This window comes from Pseudoliparis swirei, chromosome 22 (assembly GCF_029220125.1).
Source record: "Pseudoliparis swirei isolate HS2019 ecotype Mariana Trench chromosome 22, NWPU_hadal_v1, whole genome shotgun sequence".
Taxonomy (NCBI): Eukaryota; Metazoa; Chordata; class Actinopteri; order Perciformes; family Liparidae; genus Pseudoliparis; species Pseudoliparis swirei.
Genome location: NC_079409.1, coordinates 17,910,940 through 17,923,964, shown reverse-complemented (window position 1 = coordinate 17,923,964; position 13,025 = coordinate 17,910,940). Strand labels below are relative to the sequence as shown.

Sequence of the window (13,025 nt, the reverse complement as noted above, 5' to 3'; positions counted from 1 at the left end):
TAACATAACCACTTCCATTACTTTCTCTGTGTACAACTAAGTACTCCATCAATAATGCCTTCAAGGAGAGACTATCCAAAATGTTTACTATTATTACTTTTTTCTCAACATGGATCTGTCAAAACCTACAAATTCACAGCACACACTTGTGTCTGCCCGAGCCTTTCCCTTTGGCCCCACTGTCATCTGAAATACTCTCAGCACCAATCTAAGGACACCTCCCAATCGTCTGGACCGTTAGTAAAAAGTGCACATCACTTCCAAAAGAGAAACAAGTAAGAGTAAGTGAAACAGAGAGAGAGAGAGAGAGAGAGAGAGAAAGAGAAACAGAAACAGAGAGAGAGAGGAGAGAGAGAGAGAGGAAATATGAGAAGAGACAGTGGGAAATAAGATGAGATTCAAGGAGAAAGAGATGAGAGGAGACAGCATCAAGGAGGGGGCTACGAATAGACAGCAGCTCTCCAAAGAAGTGCCTTAATGGCCAAAGGTGGCAAGACCGCCCGGATCTTCTCACTGCCTTCTTTCCCCCGCCTGAAATAATTTCTGATTCTTTCTCTTTTGTTAGAATGTGCTGTGCCGCTTTCCTTTCTATCACTCCCGCTCTTTACTTTTCCAAACCGGTTGCCGTCACAGAGGGGATGAAGGACGGAGAATGTGAAAGACAAAACGAGTAAAGGTGGAAGCGGTATCGCACGAAGGCAAAAGCGACAATAGTGATTTGAAAAATATCTGTTTCTTTCTTCTTTTCATCGCTAGTTTATTCTACATCCTCTGAAGGACACAACGTGAGTTGCAGGTGCATTTCTACGATGATTGTTCATGCAGTGTTTAGCGAGATGGCCTGGGTCGGTCCCCATGCCACTCATCCTCTCTGCTGAAGTGTCCTTGAGCAAGATACTGAATCCCCACCAGCTTCAGGGGCAGCATTCTCGAGCTGTGCGTGATGTCCATGAAATTAAAACAGCTTTGTAAGGAAGCACATTCTTAACCTGATTCTGCCTTTGACCTGCCTTTCCTGTCTATGTTTGGTCAGGTGCTACATCACCCTCGCCCAGGCTCTCGGTATGAGTATGGGTGGAGCTCCTGCTGGTCCTGCAGGGACAGGTAAGACTTTTATCCAATTAGGAAACTTTCTAAGACAAAACTGACCTCACTACGAGGTCCCAAAATATATGTATATGGTTGGGAAATGATTAATGACAACGGATAAAATTCAGATTTATTATTATTATGATTATTATTATTATTATAATTATCAATATTATGTTTTTTGGTTGGAGAATTAATTTGGTTCTATTTGTCATTAAAGATGTTGCACCTCATTTTAGGATGTGGCGAATATGTGTTTGTGTTACTAGGCAAGACGGAGACCACAAAAGACATGGGCCGCTGTCTGGGAAAGTATGTTGTGGTCTTCAACTGTTCTGATCAGATGGACTTCAGAGGTCTGGGAAGAATATTTAAAGGTATGAGTCACAAGGCAAAACCATGAAATTATGTTTTTGCAAATAAAGCAGCAGCAGAAAAGGTAAAGGGATAAAGGGTAAATGTTTTATGGAAAGTTTGAGGGGTTTGGAATGAGATGTGAGAACCACAGAAGCGAACATTGGGTGTATGAACCTATATTTTGGAGTTTGGAGTACACTTAATGTATTTGCAACAGAGTGACAAGACGGTTTCATGTGTCTGATTTCCAGGCCTGGCTCAGTCTGGTTCTTGGGGCTGTTTTGACGAGTTCAACCGCATTAACCTCCCAGTGTTGTCGGTGGCAGCCCAGCAGATTGCCATAGTTCTCACATGCAAGAAGGAACGTCGCAAAAACTTTGTTTTCACTGACGGAGACCATGTGGAAATGAGCCCAGAGTTTGGCATCTTCCTTACAATGGTCAGTGATATTATTTAGAAATATTGATTGATGTGGGCAATGTATCTTTTTCACAAGTTAGTCTGTACAAGATTGAACACCAGGGTCTGGTTGGTATTTATACTTACCCATATACAGTAATCACTGTATCTATTTGGCACAGTCGCTATCCCAAGGCAAGTCATTAAACATATAATTCATTATATTCATATATATATATATGAATATACTGTATTGAAGAAAAAGAAGGATAAGCTGAAGGATAGTTCTATGAACCTTAATGAAACATGAACTTAAGGTTTTACAAATTTTGTGTGTATTGTCATCATGAGTAAATACAAAGAGACTGTGTAGGGTGTGTGCACATACAATATATGTTTTAAATTATACATATTGCATGTAACTGCTCATCTGTAAATCTTTTAATCAACCTGCTTTGTCCTCTTTTTTTTGTAATTCTAGTTCTATGGGATACACTATGCACTATTACATTTCTTTATAGTTATACTTTTAGTGTTTTATCCAATTTTATTTGTATCCAAACTCCTGTGTAATCAGAACCCAGGTTATGCAGGACGCCAGGAGCTCCCTGAGAACCTGAAGATCAACTTCCGCTCTGTGGCCATGATGGTTCCTGATCGTCAGATCATCATTCGGGTAAAACTGGCCAGTTGTGGGTTTATAGACAACATGGAGCTGGCCCGCAAGTTCTTCACTCTGTACAAGCTGTGTGAGGAGCAACTCTCCAAACAGGTAAACAATAGATGAGATCTGATTGAAAACAAAATGACAAATTCTGACACTTTCTTGTTTAACATCATTACAAAATATATATAGGTCCAAAACACAACATATACAACAACTTAGGATACATTAATAAACAGGACAATTTTCTTTTGATGAACATTTTGCTCAATGAAGAGTTCCAGCTTAGCATAATGACCAAATACTTGTGCATAGCCTTCTTTGCTCTTAGTGCTCAATTTACACTATTGGGGCCTAAAGCTTAAAGCCTCACAATGTTGTGGCAGCAGTCTTTGATTCATGTCTTTCTTTCAGCTTCAATTTCTTTCTTGGTTCATTGTCAAACTAGAATGGGCACTCGGTAGAGCGCATACCTTCGCATATCACAAGATTGGGCATTGAATTATGAACATAAAAATTGACCGTGCTATGATAAAAAGAAGATTTTGACTTTTTCATGACCTTGAAGTTTGACCCGATCAATCCCAAGATCTAATCAAATGGTCCCTGGATAATAACCAATCATCCCACTAAATTTCATGCGATTCAAAGAAGATTTTGACCTTTTCATGACCTTGACCTTTGACCCGATCGATCCCAAAATCGAATCAAATGGTCCCCGGATAATAACCAATCATCCCACCAAATTTCATGCGATTCGGTTTAATACTTTTTGACTTATGCGAATAACACGCACACACGCACGCACGCATACAAATACACGGCGTTCAAAACATTACCTTCCGCATTTTCAATGCGAAGGTAATTAATTGTTGGGCTGTCATCTACACATTACAATATACTTTACAGCGAAGATTATTTAAATACTTGGAAATGTTTGTTACAGAGGCTTTAAACTGTAGTAGAAATGATGATGATGATGATGATGGACATCTAAGATATTTTGTGGTTGTCCAGGTTCACTATGATTTTGGCCTACGGAACATCCTTTCAGTGCTGAGGACCCTGGGAGCAGCCAAGCGGGCCAACCCCAGTGACACAGAGTCCACCATCGTCATGAGGGTCCTCAGGGACATGAATTTATCCAAGTTGGTCAGTCTAGAATGTAATACAATAGAGCGTCTAATAGATAATCTTGACATTTTCATTTATTTTGATGCATTTTCATCAGCAAAAAAAAGTATAAAGTTAATGTATTTAATAGAAAAAAGTCAGTAACTAAAGATACGTGCCAAACCAATTTAAGATGAATCATTGTCAGTATTTTATGTATTCTTTTGTCTATTTGAACACATGTTTGTTTACATTAGATCGATGAAGATGAGCCACTCTTCCTGAGCTTGATTGAGGACCTCTTCCCTGGGATCCAACTTGATAAAGCAGGCTACCCTGAACTAGAGGCTGCCATCGACTTTCAGGTAGTGGAAGGAGTGAGAGATGAGTGTGTCTATGTTTGCGAGGGTGAGAGAAATGGCAGAGAGACACAGTAGGATATAGGAATGAATGAAAGAGTGAGAGAGTAAAGAAGGACATCGGAAACAGTAAACAGAAGGTGAGAGAGAGAAATGCAGAAGCTAAGTGAAATCCGACCAAAGACTAATGAACTGTGAGACTGCTGTATCTTTCATGTCACTCTTGAACGCCTCCAGATATGTCACCCAAAGGAATACAAAGTGTCATTTACCATTCGTCAAGGACCTAACCTCAGTAACAGTGGAAACCGCAGTGCAGAGAAAATAGAGTCAAACGTCAGATCTTTTAAATTGCAGCATTTTCGTGAAATCACCCTTGCAGTACTGCATGCTTGTTGTCATACCAAGTATCTGATGAGGCTGAAGAAACCACAGAGGAAAGAGATGACTCAACAACCAGACAGTTCCAATAAAGCACGGTCTTCTCACACTAACCGGTTTGGTAAACAGGAAGGCAGCCAAACAGATCCAAACACCAGAGGCCTGTATTACAAAGCAGAGTTTGGTGTTACCGAAGTAAAAAAGCTCTCCCCTATGTGTTTATTAATTTACGGAGTTGGTAACGAGCTCCATACGACAGCTTAGCAGGATTGCGCTCACTGCGGTTAGTTCGAAGATGACCTGGGAGTGACCTTAAAAACTAAATGAAAGGGTGGATAACAAGGCACAGGCGAAGCTAATCAGGGCAATCAACATCAGCAGAAAGTAGAGACTCTGAAACTAGAAGAAAGGCGAGTATACAATTCAATAGAAAACCAAGAATGACTAAATTAAGAAAAGGCAAGAGAAGCATAACGGAAGGTGCTTGACAAGATATGATTGTATCCTTTTTTTATGTGTGTGAAGCTGTATGTGATCCATTCAATATATTACGACATACTCACCTTACAGTATCATCCAGAACATGTCGGAGTACTTTGTAAACTTATTTGCTTAGCATGGTAAATATTTGTATCCTGTATCTGTGCTCCTTCAGGTCGAGGATGCAGGTCTGATCATTCACCCGCCCTGGAAGCTTAAGGTCATCCAGCTGTTTGAGACACAGAGAGTCCGACACGGCATGATGACCCTCGGGCCCAGTGGGGCCGGAAAGACCACTTGCATACATACGCTGATGAGAGCTATGACAGGTAGGAATGTCTGCGCGTTTTGGGACGTATGCTGTCAAAGCAAAAGACCAACAAATCAAGAATTATCTTTTCTACCTTTTTAAACTTTAGAAAACTCATGTGTTTTTACTTTTTTTGTGTGTATATTGTTGTTTGAATAAATTTGGCACGTCAGATAGGCTTACTGTACGAGTGTAGAAGCAAATGTTTCTGTCAATTTCTTCTCAGAGTGTGGTCAGCCTCACAAAGAGATGCGCATGAACCCAAAAGCCATCACAGCGTCTCAGATGTTTGGTCGACTGGATGTAGCCACAAATGACTGGACTGATGGCATCTTCTCTACACTTTGGAGGAAGACTCTGAGAGCAAAGAAAGGTCAGGTTGCTTATTCTTACTTAGAATTGAGGTGCGCTGACACCAATATAGAATTTCGAATATAAGCAATTTATAAATGAGCATTTGTTTGAAAGAGTTCTCATCATATCATATTTTGTGTAAATAAGAAAATAATGAAGGTGTGTTGAGCATTTTTTTATTTTTTTGAGCAAACATTTATATATTTAAAAAATGGTTTTCCTTTACGCATGCTTAATGATTGACCTTGATATCACAAGTGTCCCTCTAAGATGAAAACTAGCTGTAATAAGTGTATAATTGGCAAATAATGGTGCTTTGTTTCCTAACATCATTATCTTTAAAAAGTTAGAATCAGATAAAGAGAGAAAACATGCGAGATTCCTGCTGATGATTGCTCAAATGATTAGTACTGGTAATCTACTTAAATTATACTTTTCTGTGAGAACTTTGGGTATGGTATTACTTTGCAGTGAAATCTCCTGGGACATCTTTTCATCTATAGTTCAGAGCGGCACCAACATATATTTAATCTTTACATTCCTTCTTAATCCTACACACTTCATTAAAATGCATGTGTGCATGCATGGGGATGAATATACATTGTGTGTTTGCTTTTTTAAATCAAAATATCCATCTGATGTATCCAGTGTAAGTTCTCATGCTTTATGCATGTCTCTGATCAGGATGTGTTGACGCTGTTGCGTGTGCAGCGCGTTGCTTTGATCAGACAGTATTCCAGAATCGAAAAGAAGGCGGTTTAGATTTGTCCTGGGTGGAGTATTCTTCAAGGGAATAAAAAGCCTTGGGAAAACAGACCGTATTTAGAATATGGTTCAGTAGATGCAGCAACAGCATCCAAAGCATGATCTATTTTAGGGACTTCGGTGTAGAAAAGCAGCTGGTGGCTCTGGGCATAAAACAGTCATATAAGTTTTAGGGATGCACCGATCTGATCGGCGCCGATCCATATCGGCCGATATTCCCATTATCGGTTTTGATCGGCGTTCTCAAAACGGCCGATCAAAACGGCCGATCAGATGACGTAACATCTGCGAGAACTATCAGACGTTTCAACTGCACACCGCAACTGAGACGATGCGCCCGGCGAGGGCCGGCAGAGTGAGAGGTCCACGAGGGGATCCTCACGCACCGAGCGGCGTCCCCGTCCCCCGAGTTGAATCACTGGGTCAACTCAGCCTACTCTCACATGTCTGAGCCCCGATAGACTGATGTTCACGGTAAACGCATTCGATCGGGAGCGCGCGAGGGTTTTGATAAAGTTAGCGGAAGGATTTAAGTGGCAACATCCGGTTTTGCAAAGTTAGCGGAAAGAACCACGTGAAACAACATCCGTTTATCAAAATAAGATGACGACAAATCATACACGAACATATAAAAGTAAACAATTAACTGATTTAGTATCTTTATAGATCGTTTCTGAGATTTAGCTTAAATTATGCGAACATTAAAACATTTTTACTGGACCAAGGAAGAGTTTATAAAAATAAGTCAGACTTTTGTATGTTAAGAAAAGTCCTGTAAATAGATTTCCCCAAGAGTTCCAGGAAATGAATGATGCAGATGTGTTCCATACATATCTGAAATCACCTACAATAGCAATCAAACAATTTTAATGTATCAATTAGGACATTTTTCAAAGTAAAAGTCCTAAATGTTTAAAGAAATCGGTAATTTCTTTAATGTTTGAGTTGCTTTATATATGTATTTCCTCATAGTCCTAGGCAATAATGCTACACAATAAATAGAATACTTCAATCGACACCGTGATCGGTGATCGGTATTATCGGATCGGCAGGTACTGATTTCAGTGATCGGTGATCGGTATTATCGGTGATCGGCAGATACTGATTTCAGTGATCGGTGATCGGCACCAAAAACCTGATCGGTGCATCTCTAATAAGTTTATACATTATTTTGACTCAAAACTGAGTCCTTTGGTAAAAGACTTTAGATCAGTGATGACAGAGCAACGTCAAACATCTTTATCGGACAAAACAAGCCTTAATAAAATAATAATGTTGAATACAAATATAATATTTTATTATCATTTATGGTATTTTTGTATTGGCAATGTTTTTCTTTTTCTTAATAGTATAACTACTTTGTATATGTTAGAACCCGTAGAAATAGACTGTTTGCCTTGGTCCTCTGACTCAGCTCTCAACAATGTGCATTGACCATAGAGATAGAATGAGTGAGCACACTACATGTAGCAGGACTAAGACTAACAAAAACACGGTTTTCTATCTCAGGGGAGCACATCTGGATAGTCCTGGATGGACCTGTGGATGCCATCTGGATTGAGAACTTAAACTCAGTTTTGGATGACAACAGAACTCTTACGCTGGCGAATGGAGATCGTATACCGATGGCACCCAACTGTAAAGTGGTGTTTGAGCCACACAACATCGACAACGCCTCTCCAGCCACTGTCTCACGCAATGGAATGGTGTTCATGAGTTCCTCCGTGCTCAACTGGAGCCCTATACTGGAGGTGAATTGACTAACAGATGGGATTTGTTTTTGTATACCTCCACAGAATTTGTGGTGCGTATTACACTATTACAGTATGTACCGGCCGATTAAGAATAAGAATATACACTTTTATTAATCCCCAAGGGGAAATTAGTTCTCTGCATTTAACCCATCCTTACTTATTAAGGAGCAGTGGGCTGCGGTGAAGCGCCCGGGAAGCAACTGGGGGTTCAGTGCCTTGCTCAAGGACACTTCGACTTGCAACTAATGGGGAGAGTGGGGATCGAACCCACAACCCTGCGGTTGCAGGACGGCCCTCTTACCCCACTGAGCTAAAGCCGCCCAAAACATTGAGATCTAGATCTTTGGCACCCTGGGGCGCCTTGAGGATCCAAGATGACTTACTTATCTTGGTTCAGAAGGCTTGACATTTCTGCTGCATCTAGAAATACACCTCACCCACAGCTAGGCTACACAACAGCACATACACACTGTGTTCTTTGAAACATAATATAATCTTTGCTATTGGTGTGTTTTTTCTTCTCAGGGCTGGTTGAAGAAACGCTTCGCTCAGGAAGCAGAGGTGCTGAGGGAACTCTTCTCGTCCTCCTTCTCTGAGCTCTACCGCTTTTGTGTGCAATCACTAGAGTTTAAGATGGACATGCTTGAGGCCTTCGTCATCATGCAGTGCATCAACATGCTGCAGGGACTCATACCACCAAAGGTACGATTACAACTGTTCTGAGTTCCCATACACGTGACATGGTGCACTCAGACAGGACTTGCTGCATATATTAGTGATTAAGAGGTTGATTCAAACTGCCCAAACAAAATGACTGCTGGAGGAAAACCGGAAATCCATATAGATGGTAGGCAATTTAAATGACTTTCCCTCGGGAAAAGGACTTAAGAAAGGAACCACAGTGTAGGGCGCTTTTGGATAGTCTTGAGTCGTAGTTCTGTGATCCATTGTTACTCTTTATAGTCAATAAAGTCTTGCTACTTTTAAAGGCCATTGGCCACATTATGAGATCACCATGTAGGCATCTATTGTGACCATGTAATATTTGTGATGCACTTTTTGTTACAATGCTGTATAGGCTTGAACCTATCAGTGTTGTCCTTTTTGTTTCAGACAATTAAGCTTGGTAAAAAGTGAGATTTATTTCTCTCTTGATGTGCTCCCCATCTTTTTGAAATCTTTTTTTTTTAAACAAAGTCCTTGATCTAAAGTAGATGTTTCTCTGCAGGAGCAGTGTGGTGAGTTAACCATAGAGCACTTAGAGCGTCTGTACGTCTTTGCCCTAATGTGGAGCACCGGAGCATTACTTGAACTGGATGACCGGAGGAAGATGGAGACCTGGCTCAGAGGGAATGACAGTATCTGTCTCAACCTCCCAGACATCCCTCTTGATAGTGACGACACCATGTTTGACTACCATGTCACAGCAGATGGTATGCATGCATTGATAAACAGATGTTATCGCCTGTGATTAAATGTCAGCAAATATCGAAGCTGCTCCTTGACAAGCAGAAACATTATGCCTTATGTTGCAGTCCATTTCGCAGAAGGTGTACGTTTATCAAATCGCATGGTGGAATATTCAAATATGTTTTCAATGTGAAGACAACTTGCAAGTGTCTGTGCCATATTTTGTGCCAATACATATCTTTTTCACACATGCACATTCATTCTTCTTCAAGGTCAATGGGTCCACTGGAGCACTAGAGTGGAGGAGTATGTGTATCCATCTGAGTTCACCCCAGAGTACAGCTCCATCTTGGTTCCCAATGTGGACAATGTTAAAACAGATTTCCTGATTCAGACGATCGCTAAGCAGGGCAAGGTAAGCTTTATTAAAAGGGAATTCTCAAGTGCTGGTATATCTTTATACTGCCCGTAAAAACTGTAGCGCTACGTTCATTAAAACTCGTTTTAATGGTCTAATGGTGTAAAAGTCTGAAGGTGCCGCTTGATGTGTTTCAGTTAACATTTGACACGTGTCCTAAAAATGAACTGTGAGCAGGAACATTTAGTACATGTCCAACTTCATAGAGAATTTATGATAAGGGTTTTAGATGGCACCCATTTAGTCTCTTCTCTTTTCAGCTTGCAATGCTTCATTTAGTGTTGGATATGGCTGTGTAGACATATATGCAGATGCAGATCAATAACATGGCATCAGAAGCAGCACAGATCTACTATTGAAACATTTTGATGAATTCTCTGCTTGAGAGCCAAATGCTCCACCATCTGTCACTCTGCAATATTAAGCTGACACTCAGTCACATTTGGAGATCAAGACACAATAAATATAGTTTTGGTCAACAATTTACATCTCAAGCTCAACAGAATAAATTAACTGCTGTTTCAGGTTGCAATGTAGTCATGTTGAACCTTCATTTAATGTGCATATTGAGATCTTAGCCTGACAAGGAAAAAATATACATTTTCCCAGGCTGTTTTGCTGATTGGAGAACAAGGAACAGCAAAGACTGTGATCCTCAAGGGCTACATGTCAAAGTATGATCCTGAGACCCACATTGGGAAGTGTCTCAACTTCTCTTCTGCCACCACACCACTCATGTTCCAGGTAAAGCAAAACTCTGTTTACTTCTATTTTTAATTAGTTAAGGTTTTTATCACAGGCTGTCTCCTTCTTTGCAGTTCCATCTGTAGATCGACTGGCTGCTCGACTGTGAACTTGATATGGATTATCATAGCCTTTTGAAGTAGCATTGATTGGTATGACTAATAATGTGCAGGCAGGAGGAAGCGCCACAACCTTTTTCATGCACATGGCTAAATTTCACAATGATCGAGCTGTTTGTTACTAAGAATGATGTCTGCACGGAACTTACCAGATCGTTCCTATTCGCATATATATAATTTTGTAAAAATTTTGTAAAAAATGTTTTACCATGTGTTGTCTTTAAATGTTTCTTTGCTCTCTATATTTCTTTTGCAGAGGACAGTAGAGAGCTATGTGGATAAAAGAATGGGGACCACTTATGGACCTCCTGCTGCGAAGAAAATGTCAATTTTTATAGATGATATCAACATGCCTGTCATCAATGAATGGGGAGACCAGGTTAGAGATCATTTTCACATTAATTATTTGGAAAACTGAAAATATACTTTCACTCTCTACCCCAATTAATGGTTACATTTCCATTCATGTCCTTTTTTAAAAATCCCATAAACAATCATTTAATTTCAAGTCATTTTGATTGATTCCATGTTAGACCATTTGATCCTTACGTCACGTTCTGGTGACCTAATGTAAAAAATCTGACGACAAATAAAAAGGCAAACAAACTAATAACAAATAATCCTCCTCTTGATTTAAACTGGCTTTTTTTGTCCTTCATCATAGGTGACGAATGAGATTGTCAGGCAGCTGATGGAGCAAAATGGGTTCTTTAATCTGGAGAAACCGGGCGAGTTCACAAATATAGTGGATGTTCAGTTCCTAGCAGCTATGATCCATCCAGGAGGAGGCCGTAATGACATCCCACAGAGACTGAAAAGGCAGTTCTCTATCTTTAACTGTACGCTGCCCTCCAACGCGTCCATTGACAAGATATTTGGTGAGTGAAAAGAGTGCAGTGAAATCATTATGGATGTATGTAGTGAATTAAACCATGTGATTAATGTTTAAGAATGTGATGAGGATGGTACTGTGACACTACAGTGCAACGTTACTAGAATAATAATCCCTAGAGAATGTACTGTGTCCTATACTGTCCTTTTAAATAAAATGATTTGCTATGGGAACTTTCCCACCTTCCACCATCTTTGAACCTATTACACAGGTGTGATTGGTCGAGGCCACTTCTGTGCACGTCGCGGTTTTGTCGATGAGGTTCGAAGCACCGTACTTCGTTTGGTGTCTCTGACCCGCCATCTCTGGCAGTCGACCAAGGTCAAGATGCTTCCAACTCCTGCCAAGTTCCACTACATCTTCAACCTGAGGGATCTGTCCAGGATCTGGCAAGGCATGCTCAATACCAACGTTGAGGTGGTCAGCTCTGTCCAGGTGAGAGCTTTTTTCATTGATTCTAAAATGTCAACAGTTTTAAGAAAGGTGCTGCACATGACTGGGTTTCTACTTTACCATTTATATCCTGTTTTCACAGGAATGTATGTATATGACAAAGCACAATAATAAAATAAAATTATATAAATATTCTAAATATATATATTTAAATATATAAATAAATACTATAAATATTCCGTAACAAATATTTCACTGTCATCAATAAAAATGCAAAAAGGTAGTGCTGAAGTGCTGTAACATTATTTCTCCCAGTTGTTTGTTTTTGTGTGTGTGTGCAAACAAAACAATAGAGTGAAGTTTGCAGTGTGCTGCAGAGTAGCGTATAATAGACTAGAGTTGTGGAGAAACTCAAACAGATCAGGATCAAACCCGGACCCATGTAGTTGTGCTAATGTATGCCTGCATATTTACACCATTGGAGAGGGACATAAGTGTTAATTGGGAGGGAAGCAGAGAAGATACTTGCACTGTAAGCTCAGATCTTGGTGAATAATGTAAGACAATTAAATACATCTTCTACTGCAGGCTACCAAGTGTCTAGACACGCATGCTCAACATCCGTGATGAGCTACACACATAGCTGTGAAGACTGAGAGTAGAATATCTAAACCAGTCAAATAGAATACAAGTGTATTGGATATTACTAAGTGTACTTTTTCCAGGCTTACATTTCATAATGAGGTTGCCGCATTTGCAAAATACCTACAATCAATACATCGAATCAAAATCTGGCTGGATTAATTTTTCTTTCTGAGCAAGCAAATGTTTCAGTGTGTCTGCTTAAATCTGTTATTCGCTTAATCCTTTTACTTACTCATTGAACTCATTCAATGATTCCATTAAATAATAAAATCTTTCCTCCCAATCAACGCTATTTGTCATATTAGCCATAGTATCTACATCTTTGGTATGCAATGGAGCTGAGTTAGCTCATGCAGTCCCTGTGCTGGCTTTCATCAGA

The 13,025-nt window shown here is 40.0% G+C and overlaps 1 protein-coding gene across 5 annotated transcripts in view; it reads left to right on the top strand.

The window, feature by feature from the left end:
• The window catches only part of dnah5 (dynein, axonemal, heavy chain 5), a 91,483-nt gene that overhangs the window by 24,257 nt on the left and 54,201 nt on the right, over positions 1 to 13,025 (top strand). For all 5 annotated transcript variants that reach the window (XM_056443719.1, XM_056443718.1, XM_056443721.1 and 2 more), the window contains exons 39-54: positions 1,034 to 1,104; positions 1,359 to 1,466; positions 1,698 to 1,885; positions 2,423 to 2,617; positions 3,527 to 3,661; positions 3,880 to 3,987; positions 5,018 to 5,171; positions 5,379 to 5,525; positions 7,781 to 8,022; positions 8,551 to 8,727; positions 9,254 to 9,458; positions 9,708 to 9,850; positions 10,463 to 10,597; positions 10,973 to 11,095; positions 11,381 to 11,594; positions 11,820 to 12,043. In XM_056443719.1, coding sequence (XP_056299694.1) covers positions 1,034 to 1,104; positions 1,359 to 1,466; positions 1,698 to 1,885; positions 2,423 to 2,617; positions 3,527 to 3,661; positions 3,880 to 3,987; positions 5,018 to 5,171; positions 5,379 to 5,525; positions 7,781 to 8,022; positions 8,551 to 8,727; positions 9,254 to 9,458; positions 9,708 to 9,850; positions 10,463 to 10,597; positions 10,973 to 11,095; positions 11,381 to 11,594; positions 11,820 to 12,043 — 2,569 coding nt within the window. The remainder of the gene's footprint in view (positions 1 to 1,033; positions 1,105 to 1,358; positions 1,467 to 1,697; positions 1,886 to 2,422; positions 2,618 to 3,526; positions 3,662 to 3,879; positions 3,988 to 5,017; positions 5,172 to 5,378; positions 5,526 to 7,780; positions 8,023 to 8,550; positions 8,728 to 9,253; positions 9,459 to 9,707; positions 9,851 to 10,462; positions 10,598 to 10,972; positions 11,096 to 11,380; positions 11,595 to 11,819; positions 12,044 to 13,025) is intronic.